The sequence below is a fragment of the Triturus cristatus genome, chromosome 11 (genome assembly GCF_964204655.1).
Source record: "Triturus cristatus chromosome 11, aTriCri1.1, whole genome shotgun sequence".
In the NCBI taxonomy this organism is placed as follows: Eukaryota; Metazoa; Chordata; class Amphibia; order Caudata; family Salamandridae; genus Triturus; species Triturus cristatus.
In genome coordinates this window covers 653,342,643-653,368,478 of record NC_140594.1, presented here as the reverse complement: position 1 = coordinate 653,368,478, position 25,836 = coordinate 653,342,643, and the positions used below count along the sequence as shown (strand labels likewise).

The following is a 25,836-nucleotide window of genomic DNA, read 5'->3' as shown; positions in this document are numbered from 1 at the left end:
AGACATATGTAATATTCATATTTAACGTCCACTTGGTGTGGCCTCAAGTTAGTATTAATTATTCCAATGAATCTAATCACTTGTTCTTCTTATCAAATGGTGGACCAAAAGCTGTGCTTGGGTTTCTGGATTTCTTTCATGCTCTGATGAGAGCAACAGCTTAGTTCAGTGATGGGGAAACTTACTTTTTTTTCTTTTTTTAAAATAATTTTTATTGAAATACATCAAATAGGGTAATAGATACATAAATGCATAAAATAAATCAGTATGAATAATAATCATCGGCTGGACAGTGAAATTAATCAGGAAAGAGATAGACAAATAAATAAGCGTTCGCCTTTTACCCCAGATAATCAGCATAATAACATAACAATTAAATCATTAATACATAAAGGCTAAAATAAGTTTCCTTATCTAATTAGTCTAGTATCGCCAAATCCATAGGACCCCAAATATTTTCATTTTTAACCATAGAACGGATACCCCTAGCCTTAGCCAAGGCAATTTCCAGCCCATATGTTTCCCTAATAATAGTCCACCAGTCACAAACAGATGGCGGTGACGGGGAAACCCAGGCCCAGGCAATAGCTAACCTAGCGGCAGCTATCATGATTGAAAAAAGTCGTGCCACAGCTGGTTTATTGCCTTATAGCCTAACATAATTTCTGAAGCCATTAATGAGGGACCGACTCCTAATTTAGAATAATGCACCTGGCCAATCTTCTGCCAATAAATCCGCAATTCCGGACATTTCATAAACATATGAATAAGATTAGCTGCTTGAGTCCCACATTTAGGACATTTAGTCTTTTCACCATAGTTGTTCCCTCCAGCCCATTTGGCTATCCTTTCTGGCGTGTAATATAGCATACAAATTGTGCGAAATTGCTGTAGCTGTAAACTCACAGAGTGGACTGAATCACCTATATTACCAAAAGCCTGTGTGATCGTGTCAGGTGTTATAACTATATTCAATACTTGACTCCAAAGTATTGCTAATTTTACACATCCATCCACCTTAAGACTGGACAAGTATTTGTACATATTACCAATTAAGGACTTGGTTTTTTCTCCATATAAACAGTCCCATATCATAGACTGAGTTATCATATTTAAATCCAAATTCTTCACCAGGTAATCCCTAATCTGTAAATATTTAAACAAAAAATGAACAGGTAATTTATAATAAAGTCGTAAAGCTTCGAGTGATTTAATTCCCCTCGCTTCATACAAGTCTCCCAAACAGATAATCCCATAATTAGACCAAGATCTACCCATATAATCATGAAACACTTCAGGAAACATTGGGTTTCGATGAGGAAACTTACAAAGTTATCTTTTCACATCTGTATGCAATCACAACCAAAACAATTTCAGGCAATTTCACATCAGTATGCTCTCGCTATTTTAGAATATACTTCTTTTATCTCTATATATAAGTAGCACCTCTGTCATCGCTCTGCAAGTGGTCCATTGCTAGCTTTCCTAATCGAAAACAGATGTACAGGGTATTTAAAAAAATAGATTTACGTTTCATCAAATAAACAAAAGAAATAGATGAGATTAAACACAGCATGTAAATCTAGAATATACTCATGCAGCAAAAATAGAATTTATTTCAGAAACAACTTATGCCTGCTGACATTTTTTTGTGAAGGAATGCACCTGTTATTCTGTGATAAGAACATTTCATTTGGAATTTTAAAGGTTAAATTAGAGGTGTGGAGAAGCAGGGAAAAGTGACTAAGCAAGGTACATCAGCTAGCTTACTTTTATCTTCATGTCGTCGGTGGCCACGGTCCCATCAGTAACGAAGCCCAATGCCATGACCTTTTCTAAAAAGTGATTCAATTTTTCTTCATCGTGAGAAACATTGGACCCGGATGTTTCTATTAACACGTAAAATGGACTTTCTGAAACAGGAGCAGAGATTAAACACGGATATAAAATGTGCCAACAGTGATGGGCAAACTTACAATGTTATCTTTTCACAACTGGATGCACTCACAACCAAAAATATTTAAATCAATTTCCTGACAGTATGCTCTCGCTATTTTAGAATATAATTTTTGTTATCTCTAAATATAAGTAGCACCTCTGTCATCGCTCTGTAAGTGGTCCACAGCTTTCCTTATCGAAAACAGATGTACAGGGTATTTAAAAAAATATATTTACGTTTCAAATAAACAAAAGAAATAGATGAGATTAATAAAATATTCAAAGCCTCTGTTACAGCAGAACAATCATCAACGTAAATCCATCGAATTCTATCAAACTGCATACGTTATATATAGCGTGGAAGCACAGAATGTGCACTGCACTTCTTAGTCAGTACTAATTGCTAAGACGCCTCCATTCTCATCGACTTAGCCTATCAGCTGCCTCATCACTGGTAAGACATAGTCTAAGTGGTTCCCATATGTCCCTAGGTCGCGATGTACTTTGCAGAGTGACACTGTATGTGTCTGATGTGTAGCGGCAATATATAAGCTATGTTAGCCAATCCTTTATTGAGGGTATGAGTCTTCACTCCATCCCATGGCTACCCTCCATTTACCAAGTAATAATGCCCGGCAGCATACCTTCTGACTCCCTTAGGCATCTCCTTTACATATCCTACCAATGCAAGGAGGTGGGAGGATTCATTGAATTCCCAGTGTCATGCAGTTAATATTTCAGATCTCTGTTTCTAATACCTTGCTATGTCCACGCCAAGTACATGTAGTCTGCCTTAGGGTAGCTGCGTGTTAACTCCTAGGATAAACGTCCAGTCCCATTCTTAACAGAGCTGCTGAACTACTGTTCACCTGCTATATTTCTGTCTGGGTCCTTTTTACGATTAATACTTTGCTAAAGAGGGAGGAACGTGCCTGCGAGGCCACCTAGCCTAATTGTTCCACGGTCATGAAGCTACCCTCTGGGTATAGACCACCTAGCCTGACACGATGCAAATGAGGAAATCTCTGGTAAGTATGTATTAACTATCCCAACAAGAGCGGCCATTTTATGCCAAGCCAACATCGTAAAAGCTACTGAGTTCATTATTTTGGCCTCAGGAGGATCCTGGTCAGTACAGTATTCAGCAGAATGGGGTCTGCCATATCAGGCTTGACCCCAGCATGTGGGGGCAGATGCCCACTTGAGACTAAATGAATGCATGCTTTGCCTCTGCTAACAAACAGTACTGCTCGAATCCAGGAATAGAGAAACCTCCCTTTGCATAGGGGAGAGTCATTGTATCAGCTCATATAAACCTGACAAATCTCGTTCTTAGTTTCACAAATATAGATATTTATTCAAGGGGATTGGTATTAGTAAACAGTTTCAGTAATTTGGGAAATAACATCATTTTAATAGCTGCTACTCTCCCTGATGGTGTCAACGGGAGGACCTGCCACTGACTCACAGCATCTTTCATTTTAGAGATGATAGGACCACAGCGCTCTCTGAGTATTATCTGCGTATCCCAGTTTCACGTGATGCCTAAATACTTTACTGCATGGTCACACCACTATAACAGTTAAACGGTCTGAAACAAAATACAATAAAAAACTCACTCCAATTTATAAAAAATCTGGAAAGTTTTAATAAGCAAACAACAAAAATCCAATACGGAGAACTGGAGGTATTACTTTTGAAGGTTTCATTGAAAATACTGCCAAAAAGACCGGGACCTAGGAGCGTTTGAGGCCGACCGAAATGCTGCACAGGTTGGATACACTAAGTAGCTTGGTCCTGCTACGGCCTGGAAGTAGGGAAATTCGAAAAAGTTTAAAAGTCTCAATCTATAAGGGACTGCCAGAACTTCTGGGGAGCACGTAGACACTCTCAGGGTGTCAGGCAAAGGACAATAGCAAAGTTCAGTTGCCACTGGTCAGTGGGAATTCTTCACAGGACTGTGCTTCTCTGCTTTTTATGCTCCTAGAGCAACTCGGGCACAGCCTTATGATCCTTGGAGATCTTTCTGTCCTTGGATTGCAGGTGGAAGGGGGTCCAACCTCCTCAGGTCCTTCTCACAGGTCACAGACACTAAGTGAAGCAGTTTCAGTCTGCCAGGTATCCTTTCACAAGTCCAGCAGTGTTCCGTGGGTTCCTTGTTGTGACACATTTATGCCTGGCACCAGCTAGTGGGTGGGGATGACTCATGATTCCTCCTAAACCAATGGGTTAAAACGTCCCTAGGGTAACCATACCCACTTTTGCAGCACTTCCTGTTTGCATTATTTCGAAAAATCTCACAGTGCCCCTCCCTCCTAAAATCCAAGATGGGGAAACCCATTTCCCCTTGTGTGCCCATCCAGAGGTGTGGCCAGGGTAATGAGCAGTTCTCTCCTTTGTGGTAACTTCAAACTAGTTCTGGGGGCAGCTTTCTCCCTACTGGGTGTTTTAGGTTTCCTGACTGGGAGGACACAAGTTGGGTCCTTTCCAGGAGTCCCCTAACATTTGTTTATGACATGGGAGGCCCCTTTGAAGTAAGTTAAGTTCCTGGGTACATCCCAACTGGTCCTCCTGCCAGGGGAAGAGAAAACACCTTACCACACCCAAAACATTGTCTCTGCTCTGGGTGCAGTTATCACATCTCTTCAGGGCTAATAACTCACTGGGCTACTGCTACAGAGCTAAAATTAGCCTTGAAGTTTCAGGAAGGAAAAAGGTAAAATTCTATATGTTTATTTTCCTTAATAATAATAAAAAATCCAACTTCACTATTGAGTTGGGTTTTAACTAACTATTTAAAAAGAGGTTTAATCACATCGCTAGCTGGTCCCAATCCAGAGATAGCAGAAATTAATATTTAATTCTGCTAACCATTCTTCTCTATTGCCCAGCTAGAGCTGTCTAACAGCAAATATAGCTTTTGGGTCCCAGTCACTGTAAAGACAAGTTAACTTTAAAGTTCTACATGTGCTACTTTTGAATACCATGTACCCTGCCTTGTGGGCTTTAAGGCCTAAATAGGAGTGGCTTATTAATATTTAAAAGGAAGGTTTTCTCTTAATAAAAATAGTTATTTTGACAGAATGGCTACAGTTTTTAGACTGCAGACGTCAGGCTACAAACGTAAGTATGAGGACAAAAACATCAATAGAATTTAGCAGAAAATGAGGGTGGCCACACAAAAAAGGGGAAAAGTCTCACATGTAGAAACTAGAGTTGTGGTTTGGTAGGTGTGGGATAAGCGGAAAGGAATACAGGGGAAAGGAATACAGGAAACCCAGTCCTCAACGCTGCCGAAGGCATCTCCAAGAGAAGACTGTCTTGGGGAATCTAATGGGCAAAACGCTTGACACTGTGCATTTTCTTCAATGCTGAACAAATTGAGTCAGGGTTCTCCCCATTCTTGGAAAATGCCCTGTGACACCTCCTGTTTATAGATCCTGTCAGGTGCAGGGCAATCATGAAGACAAGCTGAACAATCCGCAACTTCCAGGAGGTGCAGGGCCTGCTAGCACAGGACCTACGCCCTCTCCGCCCTGTTTGTTGCAGTACCACAAGGCAGTTGTGTTGTCCATGAGAACCTGCACCGATTTCCCCTGGATGGTTGGGAGGAATGCTTTCTCTACCAAGCAAAATGTGAATCGCTCACATCTCCAGCAGGTTGATGTGGAGGCAAGCCAAGCCTAGCCCAGCGACGATGCACCCTTTACAAGCATTATCTTTAGCCCTAGAGTGAGGTAGGGATAAGGATCTGCCACTGGTCCAATCATGGTTGAGTAGCCACAACTGCAGATTTGGTGCATTTTCCTTTGACACCAGGATGGACTCGGATAGGTTCCATTATTACTGAGCCTACTGAATCTCCAGATGTCACTGCAAAGCCAACATGTGCCACCCACCATGTCCCACGAGTAAGATGCAGTTGGTCAAGAGGCCCAGAAGCCTCAGAGCTGTTGTCAGTGAGACCCCGGTGAAGGGCTGAAATATCGAGATCTTAGCCTGAACGTACTGGACTCGTTGAGGCAGAAGAATGGCTCGATGAAGGGGAGCTGTGTGAAGGAGTCAGGTGTGACCTCCACACGCAGATGAATTAAACCCAGCAATGTCAACAGATTGGCCATTTTCTGGAAGTGGCTTATGAGTGCTGGAGACAAGCCTGCCTTCAATAACCAGTCGTCGAGATATGGGACGACTGGTATTTTCAACCTCCGCAGATGGCCTCTGACAACAACCATCACCACTGTGAACAACCTAGGTATGCTGGTAAGACAAGAGGGAACCACAGTGAACTGAAAATGTTCTAGGCATACCTGAAACTACAGGTAACGTCTGTGGGACTGCAGAACGGGGTTGTGAAAATATGCATCCTGCTAGTCCAGCGTTACTATCCAGTCAATTAATAAGCAGCTCTCTAACTACCTGGAAACTAATAAGCTGCTGTATCCTAGTCCGTCTGGATTTCACCTTAAGTAGAGCACTGACACTGATCTACTTGAGTTGTCTGAATTGATCAAACTGTCTCTGGACTAAGGTGGGAAGGTGCTTTTATTAGATCTCTCTGCGGCGTCTGACACTGGGCTGTACATGTTAATTCTTCAATGCCTGCATTCCTTGAGAGAGGGGGTGTTAGACCTGTCAGCCCTTTGGGTGGACCCTCCTCATCATTATTTATTTTGTCCCACTTTTGCCTCAAACCCTGTTTGAATTTTTCCTTTTTGGGAACCACCAGACTTTTTCGTGTTGCTACAGATTCAGGGAGCCATTTTAGCTACCCCTGAAACTTCTGTCTGAGGGCCTGAAGCACAAAATGGTGGCCACCTGTGACATCACCAGCATCCACTGGAACCTACCAGCACCTTCCAGAACATTCCAGGAGCTTCCAGAACCCTGTGACCGTTGGAGGCGGTTTAGAATGTTGGGAGGATAAGAGAGGCAGTTGGCAGTTGGAGCTGGCAGTTGGCACCTGACTGGTGAAGAGAGAGGAGCACAACAGTGAAGGAGGAAGGAGTGAAGCAGCAGGGGTGGAAACTTGTGCCTGGAGTGGGGTCCATAAACCCACCCTTGATACTTGTCCCTACTGATGGATCCCAGCCTATAGCCCTGTGTGGGAAGAAGACAGAAGAAAACCATCCTAAGGACCTGGACAGCAGGAACAGGCCTTAGAACCAAGAAAACAGCAAGATTCTGACCTGAGAACTGGTTTCCCTGGAGTCCGGCGTCGAGTAGCCTGAAGACCTGGAGCCCGAGGTGGAGAAGCGGCGCTGACTGAAGTAGCAGACGTCGTACCCGGAGCCGCCTGAGGTCGTGAGAGGGCGCCGACGGGGGTCGAGAGGAATACCAGAGGTCGAGGAGGAAGTGAACCGAGGTCGAGCGAGCGGCGTCATCGGAGGAGTGAAGTCCGCCCTCCGGAGTCGTCGGAGACCGAGGTAGAGGAGCACCGGAGGTCGGGAGTGAGGATCGCACTCCGGAGTCGCCCGGAGCCCGTGAGGAGGAGCACCGGAGGTCGGGGGTGAGGATCGCACCCCGGAGTCGCCGGAAGTCGACATCGAGGCCAGGCCGGCCGACGTCATCGGAGCCGAGAGCGCCATCGGACCGGAGCCGCCCGAAGTCGACATCGTGAAGAGACTGCCTGACGCCGTCGAATCGGAGGTCGAGATCGAACCGAGGCCACCGACATCGGACCGGAACCGCCTGCCGGCGTCGTCAAAGAACTGACATTGTGCCGAGGCCGCCGAGACCGAACCGGAACCGCCTCACGGCGTCGACACGACTCCAGCGGCGTCGGAACATCAGAAAAAGGGCAGTAAGTGGAGTAGAGGGCGCCTAAGGCCCTGTGGAGACCTGAGAGACTGCTCTAAGGGGCTAGGGAGGTGCTGAAACCCATCTGACTGTGTCTGGGGTGAACTGGGACTAACCTAGAGAGGTTGTGTGGAGAAGGAAAGCCAGGGCATTGGTATTTCCCCCCTTTGATCTACCTCAGTTTAGGCCTCAGCCTTGACCCAGCCAGGGAGTAGCCTCCCCCCTCAAGCCTTCCACCACCCTACAAGCTGTGCCTGGGCCATATCAGCCCTTAAGAAGTGAAGTGTCATCTGATTATATGAGGGGTGCTGTATACTTGTAATTATTTATTGGGGATACTGTATTTATTGAATTTTTATCTATTTATTGCTGCACTATATTTATAGGTCCACAGGACTTGTTGGTGTACAATATTTATTGGTACAGTATTTATTGCCTCAAAGTATTTAATTGTCTGTATATATTGCACTTGTATTTATGCCCTGTTATTTATGATCACCCCTATTTATTTCATCAAACAGCCAATATTTATTTGACCTGCACTAATTGAAACTTGTATATTGTGATTGACCTATTTATTTTTCCAATCAGCAACTAAGAGAAAAAGATAAAGAAAGAATATTTTCATAAATTTTACGGTGTAGAGTCGTTTTTGGAACGGATGCACGCATGGTTATTGTATGGGTATATTGTATGCTTAGCACTGCGCCTGTTTCCTGACCACTCGAGCCAAGCTACCACAGTGTGTTCGGGGAGTCCACCACCACCCTGCGGAGTGGGAGTGGGCTGTTTCCAACAGGGGGCTAATCAGACTTAGGCTGGATTAAATCTTTTCTTGAGAACGGAGGAGAATCTGTTTGGCTTTCCCCCTTCTCCTCCAGGTTGAAGTCCCTATCTGTGGAAGTGCCACAGGGCTCCTCCCTGAGTCCAACTCTTTTTAATGTGTATTTGGCTCTGCTTGCCTACTTAGTTGAATCATTTGGTGCTAAGGTGATTTCGTACGCTGATGACACTCCCCTTCAATTCGCCTTTCTGCTGTTTTTGAATGGCTGATTCTGAATCATCTTATGTGAAACATGGACTAGACAGAGGTCCTTTTATTTGAGATGTTTCAAGCTGACTGGTGGATTAACTGTTGGACTGATAGAGTTCTAGCTCCATCTTCGCTTCAACAGCAGGAATCCACAGTGGTAGGAGCCTGTTAAGGATTACTTTGCTCTATAAAGAAATTTTGTCTGCTTTCATCTCTGTCCTCCAGGAAAACGGTAGTCCATGCACTCATTACATTCAAGCTTAACTATGCTAATGTGGTGTATTTTAACCTTCTGGATTCTTTGATTAGGAGACTTTCAGATTGTTCAGAATGCTGTTGATCTGCTCAATCGCAAATTCTCTTATCGGACATCCATCTCGCCTTATCTGAGCTTCTTGCAGTGGCTGTCCATTAAGAAGCGCATTCACTACAAATCTCTGGTACAGGCCCACAGGACCTTTTTCTTGACTGGCCCACAATATATGGAAGCTAGATTGCAACATTACTTTCCTGCAAGAGCTTTATACTCTGCATAGGATTCCTCTGCTGTGGTGCAGAGGGTGAGCAGGTTAGAAGGGATCACCACTCCATCTGTTTTCTAGCTGCTCATGCAGGAATAAGCTCTTGTTTGAGCTTCAATCATTATCTTCAGAGTCTTCCTTTGGGAAAAAGGTTTAAACCTGGCTTTTTGCTCTGGCATATTTGTCCTCTCTGTACTATTAGTCTTCTAGTGCAGGAGCATTCCTAGAGCAGCTGAGCGCTTTACAAGACCCTGTCATTCATGCATTCAGTCCCCTGCATCCAGGGCAGTTAGAACGTGGTCCAAAGTGAGCATTTTCAACTTGTCTTCTGGAAGAGGATGTTCTGAGGGCGAAGGTCCAAGATGGGGTGGATGTAGGAGAGTAGGATCTGCGTCACATGGGTACCCCCACTTTTTGCTGCTGTTTCACTGTTTTTCGAATTTAGTCTGGCTGTGGCCCTGCTAATCAGGACCACAGCCTAGCTGCTTCCTCTCTAAAATGGTTTGCATGTACATTAGGTACATATCTAATTGGATTCTGGAGTGCCTTATAAGCCCCTAGTATATGGTATACTATGTACCTACGGCATAGGTACCTCAGAGGCCTACCAGGGGCTGAAGCATGTATTATGCCACCCCTGGGAAGCACTCCAAAATGGCACCACAGGTCTGCTACTGCAGCCTGGGTAAGGGTGTGCTTGCACCCCTTACAGTGGTATAGGCTACCTATATCCACATATATATACAGACACATATAAACCTATAAGTCACTACTATGGCAGGCCTTGACAATCCTGAAGGCAGAGTGCTTGGTTTTGTGTGAGAGGGTGCCCAAGCATGAGCTGAGCCCCTCTGCAGCTTTCAGAAATACTTCCTTATGGCTGTTATACAGCCATACCATATACTCTTAAGTGCATTATAACCTTGGGGTAAATGCTAACTTTTGAATGGCTGCATCAAAACATGTCGTGTTTGGTGTCAAACGCTTTGGAATACTAACCCCCCCCCCCCCCCCCCCCCGCCAGTTCTGGCGGCGGGTAGCATTCCACCCTTCTAGAGGGAGAGACATGTTCACACTGGTCAAACCCTTAGGACTTTCCTGAGCCTTGGCATCACAAAATGGATGCCACTGCCACAGACACGGGTCTGGCCTCCTGCTGCTGACCGAAACTCCGGCATGGGAGGCCTGGACAATAGGTTTCCTGTCAAAGGGAGGTGTAACCACCACCCCAGACAGGCAGATGTGTATTGGGGTTGGGCGGGAGCACTCTCTGGTGCTTTGAAGTCCTGCACTGGGGGCACATTTGGTGTCCCTGTGCATAGTCCAGTTCAAACCGGTTGCAGGGGCTACCTGCCCCTGCTCTGGCGCGAAACTGGACAAAGAAAAAGGGTGTAGCCACCCCTCTTTCCAAGCCCACCCATAGGTGGGGCCTTAGAGTTAGTCCACCCCCTAAACTTAGTATAGGTATGGGAATCCAGTACCTAGGACTTTAGATTACCCTGGACGAAACTCTGCAACATATATCCTGGACCTTCGACTTTCTATCCTGACTAGAAGACTGTAGAAATCTCCCTTGGGGTCAAGGAGTGACTCCCCTGCTTGGCAGGCACCAAAGAAGCAACTGACTGGTCTGCATCGCTGAAGCTCCCGCCGGACGCCGAAGTCCTTGCATCACCAGAGGTGGATTTCCAGACTTCCGAGGCTACCCTGAGTCCACAGCAAAGCTGAGGCCCGTGGCTATCGTGGGTGACGTGGAACCGTGACCCCTGGACGCCGTGATCTTTTGCAGCAACAGCATCTTCCTGGGCTTCCTCGAAGTTTTGCTTTGGGCTCCGTGTAGCCCCAGCCTTGAGCACCTCCTGCACCGAAGATTGCTGGCCTCCACTCCACGAGTGACCCGTGGGCCAGTTTCAAATGCGACCGCTCGAGGCTCCTTCGCGATCACTAGCCCGTTGGCTAGCAGGTCCCCACAAAGGCAACTTCTCTTCTGCTTGGGCTTTCCTGGTTGCTCCAGACGTTCCCTGACTTACCCTCGCTGGGTGAGTCCCTCAGACCTTGCTGGTCTGCACCGCAGTCCTTTCTCTGAATTCCAGTGACTTGCCGTTGCCAAGGCTTGTTGGGTCCATTCTGGTCGCCGACACCGCAGCACTCGACAGACTTTGTGGGACAGCTCGAATCCGGCTCGTGGACTTCGTTGTCGCCTCCTGGACCTCGTGGCTGAAGAGTCAAGACACCCATCAACTCAACTGAAGCACCCGACATCTGTGGGCATTGGTCCATCCTGCCCTCGGTCACTGGCTAGTGACCAAGACTCTGTCCCCCTGCTTTCAGGTTCCTTACATCCTAGATCCAGGCTTGGATCTCTTCGGACACTTCTCTTCACGGCAGCAGCATTTCTTAGCAGGCTTCCATTGCAATCGACGACGCAACCCGACACCAAAAGACACCTATGCACCCGGCTTCCCTGGGTGAGGTAACTCGAGTACTCTGGTGCTCCCGTGGGTGCTAGTCCTAGAACTTTTTAAGACCAAAAGGGTTTGGTCCTGACTCTATTCTAAGTGTCCCTAATCTTTAAAATTCCAACGCGACATTGCCCATAGAAGCTAACGGGAACCCGCGGTTGTGTTTACACACTGCATACAGTCCCCGTGGGTCCCCTGTGTCACTACCTTGGGTGGTTCCTTGGGGTCCCAGTGATTCTACAGGCTCTAGGCCTTGTGTCTATCCCAGTCGTGGTTCTTATACCACTTTTCTGGTATATGGTTTGGTACGTCCCTAGGGCCCAAACGTGTATTTGTGCTATTACTGATAATTGCTAACTTTTAAACAAAGTACTTCGAACTCCAGTCTCATAGAGACTAGAGGGGTGTGTTTTAACCTAAATACATATATTTTGAATATATACCTGGTGTGGTTGTCCTTTCATTTGATCATTCAAGAGATTATAGACTGGTAAAACAAGCTGCTTTACATTCCTTCAAAACTTAGCCTGAAGGCTGCTCTCCATAGCTACCACTAGGCTAGCTTTCAATAAAGGTTGTCTTTAACCTATCACCATAAGGGGTTGTTTGGGCTGATACAAGGTGCCAACTAGAACTAGTGGACAGCATATATAAGGCCACCTTCTCGCAGTGGAGCCCTCCATCCTTCGGCAACAGAAAGTAACAGGAGCAGCAGCCAGCCCCGATATCTGATGCTAGCACCTTCTGTATTGCTCGCTCAGCCAAGAGAGCTTGAAGTTCCCAGGAAGTATGCACAAGTGGTCCTCCGGGAGGTGTTGTGATTCAGGTAGTGTAGGACAGAAAGGGTAGGGAGTATCCGTTCTGCATGATCTGGAACACCCTTTGACCAGCCGAGAAGGTGGAAAGTGATATCACCTTGTACTGGCCGATCGCGTGCCGCCAAGGAGAAATTAAAGCAGGTTTCTGTAGCACATTGCCCCACAGGGCCTGGATGCCGTTAGCCTGAACCCTGGCCTCGTCCTGCAAAAGAGTGGGAAGCCTGTTGCTCATGAATATATGCTGTCTCTGCCGGTAGCCCCTACCAAAGCCTCAAAAGGGGTGCTGCTGTTAGAGGAACTGACAAACTGGCGAAGCTATGCATAGAGAGTGGGCAGTGCCCTTCCTCTCTTTGCACCTTTCCAGGGCCAAGTCCACTTCGCTCAAAACAGCCTAGAGCCATTGAAGGCATGTCCATAAGGAGCAGCTGGATTGCAGATGAGAAGCCCGTGAAACGAATCCATGTGTGGCGCCTAAGCACCATGTTCGTGTCAACTGCCCTACCCAGACCGGCAGACTGGATCTAACTGAGTATTTTGCAGCATCCTGCCTACCCAAAATAAGCCTCTGCAAGGTTGGACAGAGTTCCCACTTGACAGTTGGCAAGAAGTCCAACACTCTGTCCCGTAATGCATGCCCAGAGGGCAGGTTATGCCAAGAGAGTATTGGGTGAGGCTGGCAGAGAACATTTGTTTCACAAATTTCTCCAACCTTTTGATGCCATGTTAGGTGGGGAGGTTGGGAGAGAACTGGGGTTCAGTACTATCAAACTCTCTGGAGTGGGGTGGTGCAGAAGAAAGTCTGGTTCTGCAGCAGTAGGCATGTTCCTCCTCACCACTTGTCTACTGACTGATGGGCAAGATCCTGGTTTGGCCCAGGTGCCCAGCAGAATATCGATCAGGGGAGCAGAGGCTCCTAGCTGGACTGTGAAAGTTGAGGACTTCTGGTAGTATGTTGGTTTTGATCTCTTGAGTGGGTAAAATAAGGTCTAGCACCTCAGCCATTCTCTAAATCACTGTTGCAAAGGAAGTGGACTCCTCAGTAGCGATAGGATTAGGTGAAGACAGGCCAATGTATGTCGAAGTGCCACTGGCGTCATGAAGATCATTAAATGTTACCACCATCCTCATACTGGTTGTCCTTGACATAGTCAGTATCCCTAGAGTCATACTGTGGGGAATAAGTGTCTGGTTCAGCTTATTGCGGAGTTCTGGGCGATAGGCCATGGCTCACTATCAGCCTTATATACAGCTGTATCCGACGTTGGTTATGTCCGCATCGGAGTTGATACTTGACCCGGTGGTATTGGTTGTAATGTTGAGAGCTTTATCGAACCTGTGCCATGAGTGGAATCTAGAGCTGTGGTGCGGACACAAGGGAAGGGGTCCACCTTTGTATAAGGTCGACTGGCACAGTTGATGTCAAAGAAGGATTCGACGATGGTAACCAAACTGGGAGCCCCTTTGGGTCCATGGGTCCTGGAGGTGCTCCAAAGGGATCCAGAATGGCACCAAAAATGTCTTCCATGGCTACCTTTATTTGCTGCAGGATCCGTTAGAGAAGGGGCTGAAGCAGGACAAGCGTCAGAAGCGGGTCTGCGTGGGGGAATGACTCCGTGGCCCAGAAGTGTCTGGAGCTATTTGTGACTTCAAGCGGTGGGAGTGGCGGGATGAAGGAAGCCCATGCTTTGATTCTTTGTTTTTCTGTGAGTTTCTGGACTTACTTGAGCCCTGAGACCTTGATCACAGAAGCTGCTCCATAAGAGGGAGTGCATCTGCACCCTCAACTGTGATGGCTGGCTATGCCCTCAACTTCGGTCGTGAGTGCTACTTACCTTCGGTAACAGTCTTTCTAGTATAGACACTAACAGCAGATTCTTCACCTTTTGAACATTTCCCCAGGTGTCAGACTGGAGCCGGAAGCTTTGGAGTAGTACTGTTGTACGCTGCCACAGGGCACCGCGAGGGTCCAGAGTGTTGCTGTTCCACTCCAGAAATTATGTGTGAAACCAATATAGATGCCACTCCTGTGCGCTGACCTCAGTTACTTTCAAAGCTGTCCACGCCCCCAGATATAGACAGAGCCCCAATAGCAATTTGGCGCCGACCAGTGTGCAGATTCCTAGACTTGGAATCTTTTTAATGGACAGAGTCCAACTCTGAATGGGGAGGATAGGAGGGTTAGTAAGGAATCTGCAGTTAGAGTGTCTACTAGACAGAGCATAACCTATTTCTTCGGACAGAGAATTCTAACTGCAGAGGTGTGTCTGCGAATTGGCTCAAACCAAGCAAACCTGGCTGTCCAGACAACAGTGCTGTGTGAATGTATAGAGAGATGCCCACATAGCTGCCTGACAAATGTCCAAGACAGGAACTCTGCATGTCAACATGATGGTAGCAGCCTTGGTTCTGGGGGAATGGGCCGGTAACCCTTCCAGGGGATGCTTTTGGCATAGCAGAGCCTAAAGCGGAGTACATTTCAGAAAGAGATAGTCCTTTTCTGCACAGCTTTGCCCTTCTTTGCTACAGTGAATCCTACTAAGGACAGACCATCCACTCAGTGTTTCTGGTAAGATCGATGTAAAAGCTCAGGGTCTTTTGGGGTCTAGGAGACAGAATCTCTCCTACTCTTTAGAGGGGTGAGATGGAGCACAGAACACTGGTAAATTGATGGTTTGACAGACATGCAACAGTGTCACTACTTTTGGAAGGAAGGATGCCAAAGTTTCCAGACCTAGTTTTGTCGTGTAGTTCCTATATTACCCATACAGGACCTGTGCGTTCGGATAACATAAACTGTGGGTTTGGTGGCAGACTGACTCTGAGCACCCCCACCGAGAAATGTTAGCCTGTTTGCATTAGCTAGCTCACACAGTGCCACTAGTGTCTCCTTTTATTGAGGAGAGAATAGTTTCTGGCAACATTAGAACATGACAACCCTGATCCCTCAGGATCGTGGAAACAATGTACTACCTTTCGCTCAGTCACTCATGCTCAGTTCGTACTCAGGGAGTTACACAAAAGAAACAGTTGCGCATGTTACAATAAGTATTTATTGCACAGTTGTTCTTCTAGTGTACATAGATGTGCTGTATCAACCATTAGACAGCAGCAGAGATATATAGCTTTTCGCTATTTTAATTAACAACGAAGCCTTCGCTGCGATAAAGTTTCCTTTGCCATGGAGCATGTGTCGGACCCACTTCTTGTAATGGGATTGGTTTTTCATGTTTTAGACGGACTGCAAACAACCGTCTTACCCGGCACGCCTCTCGGTCTGGAGTGACGCGCAAGTTTGCGTTGTGGTGTGGTGTTTGGAAGGCACAGCGCGTCACCCCCTCCGATGGTTGGATATACTCACCGGAGTCTGAACTGTTGGAGGAGAGAGCAAGCAGCGGTCAGTAGCGGTCCACTGCTTGGAAGTGGCTAAAGAAGCAATTTCATCCTTGCACTCTGGTTGGTCTGCCGGGGTATAAGTGTTTTTCACAGCCAAACATTGGTTTGGGACATCACTTGGTGTTTTGAAGATACCGATCATTGTATCTGGACTTCACAGTGGAGGGCATGTAAACCCCGAGATGGACTACAATGGGATTATGGAGGCAGAAGGCAAGGAGGTTGGGCCAGTAAATTGCTCCAATCAACGAGAATCTACTTAGACTATGAACAACGAGCCTCCAGTTGGTAAACATCGAGATAGTGGAGCGGGCACTGAAGAAAGCCGTAAGGCTGAAACGCGTCTGCCCTAGCGTTTCGCTATTTTAATTAACAACGAAGCCTTCGCTGCAATAAAGTTTCCTTTGCCATGGAGCATGTGTCGGACCCACTTCTTGTAATGGGATTGGTTTTTCATATATATATGTATATATATATATATATATATATATATATATATATATATATATATATATATATATATATATATATAATCAGCAGTACAGTAAATATAAATGCATAGTACAGTTCTACCATTTGGCACTAATCATAAATGCATACATGAATATAAAATGCATGATAAAAGAAAGCACGTACTCATACAATGCCTATCTAGATGTACCTAAGTGTAACTAGCATGTGAGTAGGTGTGAAGCCAAGAATCCCTCTAGGATTTAGTCGAACCCCATTACCTGAAGTGTGAGAATGTAGGAGCCCGTCCTGGTCTCGAGTTGGACACCCCACGAGGGATGTTTAGACCACTTTCACGAACTCTTATGAAAATTCATTCATACTGTGTGAGTCTATTGATGAAGTTATAGGACTTGATTGTTTAGGCAAAACCCTCCTTCTGTACCCAGGACTAGAACTAGGGAAAGGTTCAATCCTAAAGGCTCGTTACTGTGTAGTATAAGGGTGGTAATGTAAGTTGGGGTGTATGATTTTACCTGAGCCTTTATTAGGGTACCTATATGAAACATAACACCCACTCCTCTTCCGAACAGTTAACAATGATAAAAATGCTAGTTAACCACTCGTGTTACTTGGTAGTAGCGCATAAAAATGTTGGTAATTTTCATAAAAACATAGTTTTTTAAAACCTCAGTTAAAATCAGTCTAATTGGGGGGAAAAATGAAAAATCATTTCAAAAGTTCAAAAAATTGGAAAAGTCACTCTAAGCCAAAGTCCTAATCGAGTTCGTTTATATAAGTCGAACCACTATAAGCGATAGAAGGCCATGCTTTCTCAGTGAAAGTGTCGATTTGAGGAAATGTTCCAAATTTAGACAACTTTTGAAGCAAAAAGGAAAATGCTGAATTCTTTCCCAGCACACGATGAGCCAATTATAGATTAAGTGTCCTGGCTGGGAGACGCAACATCGCTGTCACTCGCTGCAGAGGACGGTCCATGTAACACCTCGCAGAGTACGCCAATGGAGCACAGATGATATTCAGAGTTGCAAATAGCTGGTGTAGAGGCAGCCGGTGCTGTTGCCGAAACCTGAGTGCTAGGGGAAGAGCTGATGCTCAACCCAGTTGTAAAAGACACCTGTGGATTCTCGAGGAATGCAGCCATCAATATAGGAATACGCTGGGGACATTGCCGAGCATGGGCCCTCAGGGGTTCCAGCCTGGTATTCAAGTCCGCAGACGTATCTGATGCAAGTGTTAGACAGAGATCCAACATGCATTCTTCACCGCAAAACATGCATCGAAGAACAGGTAAGATGCAGTCCATCCAGACTGGTCTAAATGATAGGAACCAAGAGGCGCTCAGTTCCCGTAAGTGAGGTGTGCCCAGATGCTGTACCATGCGCTCACTGTATTTGCGCTCCAGGAGTGCTTTTGCCATCTCGTTGGTGATTGTAATTTTTCTGTTCCGCAATGGATGGCCCAATCAGGATACCTGGGATAGAAAGCAGGATCAGCGGAAGACCTCCAAAAACGCTTCCCAATACGGAGTGTATAAAATTAGGAATAACTTCGAGGATTGTCTGAAAGGTGTTTAGAAATCCTGACCCTATGACTATGGGTTTAAATAGGTGTACAATACCACTCGTATCAGAGATTTTCTTTTAACAAACTTTATTGAGCACCACAGAGTGACTCCGAGTTATCATAACCAGTACATTGGGGCATTTTCTATTTTCTTACCGTTTACAAATGTTATCTATGTGCATTTACAAGGATATGCTTACATAAACAAGAGTAAAAATAAGACAGTCTGTGTAGCTATAACAACATGGATATATACAAGATGAAAACATCATTTGATTCGATACGTAACATATTGCCAAACAAACCCGTTGGTAAAACACCCCCACCCTCCACTCACCTCCTGGCCTGTCGGTTCCCTTGTGCCTCTCAACCTTATGTGCTTGTGTATACCGCACTTGGTATGACCTACTGTTGATGTGCACGCGATAATGCTATTTAGTCATTCAACAGTTATTGAAACCTAGAACCGCATACCACGGGTTTCACTGCGGGGTAGAATTGGTTTGTTGTGGGAGGATATCTAGTGTTTTGAAACCTTCCAGCATGAGATCCCATTCCATAGAGATGGGGCATTTTCGTAATCCACGTGCCTCCTCGCGCCCAATTGCTGCGCTTTCGGCACCACACCAGCGTAACACCTCTTCTTGCCTCGTAGGTAAAGTATGGGATCTAGGGGATTTCCATCTCATGGTGATAGCGCGTATGGCCAATATGAGGGCAAGATCTAGGAAGCGCAGCTGAACTCTCAAAGTGCTTGTGCGTTTGCGGAGACCCAACAGACACTCCGTTATGTTGTCCTCTATCCGCAAATGTGTGATCTCCCCAAGTGCAATCCAGACCCCGCCCCAGTAATCACGAAGTTGAGGGCAAGTCCATAGCATGTGAATGAAGCCCGCCTCCTCCGATCTGCAACTTGGAAAGCAGTGTTGGGCGCCTGGGAACATGCAATGTAATCTTCTTGGGGTTAAATATGATCTGTGCAACACCATGCATTGTATGAATTTAAATTTGGCAATTCGGGACACTCACTTGGGGTGCTCCAGGATACTTGCCCATGCTTTATCAGATAGTGCAACATCGGTTGTCTCCATCCATTTTGTTCTGAGGTCAGTGAGTGGGATGAAGGAAGTTGCAAGTTCCCACAGCGATCCAGTCCAGACTTTGCAGGTGCTCGTGCTCGGTGTGAGAAGCGGGAAGCAAGAAGCGGCGGCAGCGGCAGTGAGGTGGTGCAGTGAGGTACGGAGCGAAGAAGGGGGCCGAGGGCTCCGTAGACTGCGATAAAACGTAACCGTAATGCCGCCACACCTCGCCTAGGAAAATTAAAATAAAAACCAAACGTGGTGATTGCGGAGGACGCTGGGTAACTGTGATACCTGTCTTGCCTGCATACCCGCCCCCACCCTCGCCTGTTCACGGAGCACACAGGGAGTGCTGCATATAGAGGCATATTGAGGCGAACAGAGGTGGCAGCGGAGGCTGAGGCTGCGAGAGTCTCTGAGATTCAGGGACTCCAGGTCGGCAGCCTTCAGGAACAAAGAAGGAACCGGAGAGCAACAGAGAGCTCCGGAAAAGCTCCAGTGAACCCCGGTGAGTCGCGCGTGTTGCCAAGATCAGTGAGCGGTGGGCACGGTGCGTGCAGTTGAGCTACCATAATTGAACTATAGATTATGGCAGATTGAGGGGGGTCTGGAGACGGTATAGACCCCAGAGACCCCAGAGACTACGGGGACAAGGCCCTTTTTCCCTCATCATTGCAAGTATCTCGACCAGAGCAGAGCCGCGCCGCTATCAACAATTTAGATAAGGATAACATCTAGCAGTATAATGAGGTCAGGTAGGACTAGAAAAAACCCACCACAACCCACAAAATTGAAAATTAAGGCCAAAACAGCCACCAAAGGGTTACCCTCCCCTCAAAGTAGTATAACCGAGCTCTCACGAAGTCAAGGAGACACGTTAATACCACCAATATATTCAATTTTCGGCTTAACGAAACCAACTGGCAAATTTACTTTTTTAAAAGATCCAGTGGCAGCTATCTATACAATGCCGGAAAAGGTAAACGGACTCCAAAAACCACTGACACCGAATAAACTAAAACCCATTCAGAAGGGAGACAAAACAGCGACTACTTCGCCTATTTTAACGGCACAACCGGCAAATGTTACACCATACGCCACTAAAGAAAAAGAAGTGCCAACCATGAGCAAGTTACCAGCACAAGAGGTCGAAAAGTCACTTAGTCGGGGCAATAGCAAGCAAATTATTCAAATACAAGCACAAGTACACACAAAATTGGGAGATAATGGTCCTGAACGTGTACCTTGTAAGAGTCCAGACAGTATTTCGCCCAGCATTCAGGACAACATGCTGGAGAATACAATCACAAATAAATGTCAAGTCATAACATTATTAACATCTATATCAACATCAATTTGTGAAATGAATATGACTCAACCAATGGACCAATCAGGGGTAGCAAATCATCACTCTTGTAATAATCAAGACTTAATGCGTGAGATAGGTACAAGAGCCTATAGCGCTATGGACGCCACTTGCAAAGAAAAACCCCAAAATCATTCCACACCAAGACAACAGATAAAGCAACTTAATAAAGAATTTTGTAATACAGATGATTTTTGCGACTCATGGATGGAGTCACAATCAATACTGAATAACAAAGAGATACTACAAGCAATTAGTACAACAACTAAACCTAATAAACAAAGAATGAACATATCAACTTCAATGCATCAATTAGGAACACAAAAAACAATAGAAGTCTCATCAGGCACCCCAGCACAAGTAACATCAAGTGGAAGAAACTCAGTAAGCAGTTCTGTTAATCAAAGGAATAACCCATTCAGTAATGAAGCAATGAAACTGAAGGGAGAAATAAATTCGCACAAATCAAAGCTACTCATAACACCTTAGTACCACCAAATGGTACATCGGATAAAAATCCAACAGAGTGTTACCAAAGGCAAAAATTGACATCTGTACTAAAAGACAAACAGCAGTCAATAATTGAGATATCAAGTTTTTCAGAACAGACGGAGCAAGAACACATTGAATCATCTGTCAAAACACATAATGAAAAGAAATCAAATCCAGAACAGAGGGCTCATATGGATACGGATAACGTCGTGGAAAATAAAAAAAGTACTGCAAACCCGGAAAATTATAACATCGAGTGGAGCCATCCGGTAACTTACAAAGCCACTCAACATCCAATAGAGGGAAAACAGAATTCCGACTACAATCTGGAATCCCTTACACAATTACATGTTGCCTTAGTTGAAACATTAAAAACATCAATAAAAACCCTGAATATGCAATCAGATAAACTTGATATCCAAATAGACTTAATGAACATAATAGCCGAATTCATTTCAGGTATAAATACTAAACTCGACAACATGACGAACTTATTAGTAAATACCCAGGACGGAAATGAAATGCGGGCACAATGCTTCAATTGTCCTTGTTGCCCCATATTGGAAAAATTAAGGGACTTACCAATCATACTTACAAGCATCTTAAGCGAATGCAAACGTGCGAATTGCTTACTCGATAATAAGGTACCAAACGGCAAAATTTGTACAAATGGAGGAAAAAATAACCAAAATATTGCCTCAAATAATAACATAAATATAACAGATAAAGATAATGAGAAAAAGACAAGAGAAAGAACCTCTCAAAACGTAGTACCGAGTAAAACAGAACAGATCAATCCACAGCAAATTGGAAAAAAGCCAAAATCAGGAGACGCAAATGTGGATTTAGGAGACCTCCTCATGTTAGAACCGACTCCTTTTACTGAAGCACACCAACAAAGCTATAAGCAGAGGAATACAATAAACAATCTTCCAGTTCCATTAACAAAACGACAAAAAAAACGAGCGAGGAAAGCAAGAAATCGTCTGCACAACAGTAAAACTTTAAATGAACACGCATTGGAAAATTACCCAATCTTTAATTTCCGCGACGGTAAACAGAGATCACCATTGTCAGCAGGGAAACATCGAAAACAAAATGAGGAAGCAGAAGAAACTCTATCAGACCAGTCAGGATCGGATGTATGTCGTTACAACGCACACTTTTACAACGCATGCACTTACAACGCATTTTTTACAACGCAAAATCCATTACAACGCATTGCATTACAACGCATGACACTACAACGCATTTCTAAAAACTACCTTTACAACGCATTCCATTACAACGCCTACTAACTTTACAACGCATACCATTACAACGCATAATATTAAATTGCATTTAAGGTAAGTATTAGATAGTATAGGGGTAAAAATTACTATTCTAACTCAAGGGGGTGCAACAGTAGGGTAAGTGTTGGATAGTATAGGGGTAAAAATTACTATTCTAACTCCAGGGGGTGCAACAGTAGGGTAAGTGTTGGATAGTATAGGGGTAAAAATTACTATTCTAACTCCAGGGGGTGCAACAGTAGGGTAAGTGTTGGATAGTATAGGGGTAAAAATTACTATTCTAACTCCAGGGGGTGCAACAGTAGGGTAAGTGTTGGATAGTATAGGGGTAAAAATTACTATTCTAACTCCAGGGGGTGCAACAGTAGGGTAAGTGTTGGATAGTGTAGTGTAATATTATGCGTTGTAATGGTATGCGTTGTAAAGGTAGTATGCGTTGTAATGGAATGCGTTGTAAAGGTAGTTTTAAAAAATGCGTTGTAGTGTCATGCGTTGTAATGGAATGCGTTGTAATGGATTTTGCGTTGTAAAAAATGCATTGTAAGTGTAGTGCGTTGTAAAAGTTGTGTTGTAAAGGTTGTTCCCCGTCAGGATCAACTGTAACATCAAACCGAACGATCTAAGTCTCGCCGATAGTAAATGGTCTAGCGGTGACAAATAGGAGTCTTGAGTGTAGTGATCTTGATTCAACTACAATACATACACTCAAGGGGATAAGTATAAATCGGAGCCTTGAGAGCAGTGACTTTAATTTAATTACAACAAATAAACCTAAGGGGACTACAAGGGAACCACATGAGGACATTGGAAATAAAATAAAACAACCCGTTAAGTCATCAAGGCTCCCCCAGAGTCAGATCCGGAACATCGAAGCACAAGGGGATCTTTTAAATAGAAAAATTTAAAAAGATATATGCAGACATGGATCCCCAAGGGAAACTATAAATAACTCCAATAATGCTAGAGGAATAATAAGCCTCGACCAGAAATTGATCACTCAATCACAAGAAAATGATTTTCCTTACACGAACTCCAGCTCCAATTCACAAGCTTACAATGGCAACACCAAACAGGATAGGCAAGTCATTTCGAAGAGCGATCAGAGTCTAGGAAACCTTAGGGAAGATCGGCTATTGATCAACATAAAAACGAAACGTGATGATGTAAATAGGAATACAATAACAGAAACCGAAAGAACCCTATGGCCCAGTCAGCCGACAACATCCTATTCGCAAGGCCAAAATAGCGCAAAGAGAAGCGTTAAGAGAGGAGACAGAAAAGTCAACGTGAAAATAGATCAGTCCTTAGATAATGGCAAGAAAGATCCGCGACTGATTACCACAAAAAGGCAGTGTAATGACGCAAATGGTGGGGACATCGAAGAACCAGGAAGAAATCAAATAAACGAGCAGACATTACCTTCGCAAAAAAAGGAGAATAAATTAACTCTAACAAATAGGATTCTATTTACGCCACAATATAAATCACAGGGCCCTCAAGATTTTTGGAATAGAGGAAACATCTTACGCCTAATGGCACAAATCCCAACATTACAACATCTAACGTCTTCTGACCTAATAGCAATAGAATTTGTTAATCCTGGAAATAATATAGGAAATGAAGGCACCTTAGTAATATGGAGGACTGAAGGAATAGTAACAGACATTTTACAAGAAATAACAAAATTTGAGGACTGGGGAATCGCGCTTTCCATTTCAACAATACAACGCTATCCGACTCCATTTTTGACGTCAAGTACTGCCCAGACCAAAAATGCAATAAAAAACATAGTCCCCTCGGTATTGTGCGGTGCCAAAGGTGCTGATGGCATAAACCTACAGAGAAAAATAAACTTTAGGTTGCCCACTCACGGGTGGAATGGACGATGAAGCTTTTGTACAACAGGCAAAACAGAGCTTTCCCCTATAAAAATTCTATCCTGGAACATCGCAGGAGCAAAAGGAGTCCTACAGGAAAAAGTAAAAACAGAGTCCTGGGATAGCTATGAAATAATTGTGCTCCAAGAAACCTGGTTGACAGCCCCAGTAGATGTCCCAGGTAGGATACGCCACCACGTGAATGCAACGAGAACGCAGCAATACGGTCGAGCTAAGGGGGGCCTCGCCGTTTACATCTCAACAGCATTAAAAATTAAGTCAATACAGCTGTCATTAACTACTTCAGCCATGCAAATAATAAAAATGGACCTGGGCACACACCCAGGGGTAAGCATTATTATCCTAATCAACATCTATGCACACCCGAAATTGGCAATAAAAAAAGATCTGTTTAAGAAAATTACCGACGTCGTCACGGAATTCCGTTTAACACAGCCAACCTGGGAGATAATCCTCACGGGAGATTTCAACGCAAATTTACTATATCCTCATGAAGATGAAGATAACATCATCGCAGCAAATGAGATCTGGGCTGTAGAAACGCAGTCGTTTTCCGTCCAAAACCGCAAAGATAAAGTAGGCCAGCGATTTATAAGGGACCTTGAGCATCTAGGCATGCGTACATTAAATGGGAGGATAAAACAGGACAAACCGGCCACTTGTACGTACATTAGCCCCCGCTCGAGTTCAATCCTGGACTACACAATAGTAACCCTTCCCCTTCTAGGGCAAATAAATAATTTTCAAATTAAATGCTCCATCGATAGTGATCACTCGGGTCAGCATATCGAACTTAAAATAACATCTTTTAAACTACCAGGAGCTCCAGTAATAGAGGGGGTCTTATCAACAATTAATTTGAAGCGTTTGAGGTGGACATGTACCACACTACCGCAACTAGCTTTAAAAGCTAAAAACTTAATGACAATCCTTGAGTCAGAAAACAAAACGACTATAGATACATGGATTACCTTTTTGAAAAGCTCACCCGATGCAGGACCATCCATTAAACATACAAGTAAAAAAACTTGCAGATAACAACAGTCATCTCAGCCATACATCACGAAGTTCAAGAAAACTCCTGAGAAAGGCACTTAGAAATGCTCAACAGCATAGCCCATGGTCCAAATTATGGAAGGAGGTACGTCTTTTAAAGATAAAATACAAAAAACAAATCTGGATCGATAAAAAAACTTAAGAAAATAACTTTTGGATCAAACTATTACATAATGCAAAGAAATCCGACACTAGAGCTTTCTGGGGGCAGGTGAATGTTATGAACAGAGCCACCAAAATCATAAACATAACCTGTGTCCCCGAGCAAGCATGGGTACAGCACTTAAAATCAACATTTTCAATAAACAATGCGGATCAGCCGCCCTCCGTTCCAACCATTACATATGAAAAGCATAAAGAAGATACTTTACAATCTACTCTCGTCTATTCTGAAGTAGAAATTTCACAAATCATTAAAAAAAGTCGGCTTGATAGTGCACCAGGCCCGAACGGTGTGCCACAGGCAATCTACAAACAAGATCCCTATTACTGGGCAAATAAGCTCTGCAGTCTGTTTCAGGTGATTAGCACTACCAGTCGCATCCCAGAAAGCTGGAGAGGCGCAATTATTAATCCGATATATAAGGGCGGGGAGCGCACGGATCCGGCAAACTATCGCCTGATTGCACTGATAGATGCAGAGGCCAAATAT

At 44.6% G+C, this 25,836-nt stretch overlaps 1 protein-coding gene across 1 annotated transcript in view; it reads right to left on the bottom strand.

Annotated features, from left to right (window-relative positions):
• D2HGDH (D-2-hydroxyglutarate dehydrogenase) overlaps nt 1-25,836 on the bottom strand; it is a 595,031-nt gene that overhangs the window by 129,760 nt on the left and 439,435 nt on the right. The window contains exon 8 of the mRNA XM_085634178.1: nt 1,771-1,913. Within this exon, the coding sequence (XP_085490304.1) occupies nt 1,771-1,913 (143 nt within the window). The remainder of the gene's footprint in view (nt 1-1,770; nt 1,914-25,836) is intronic.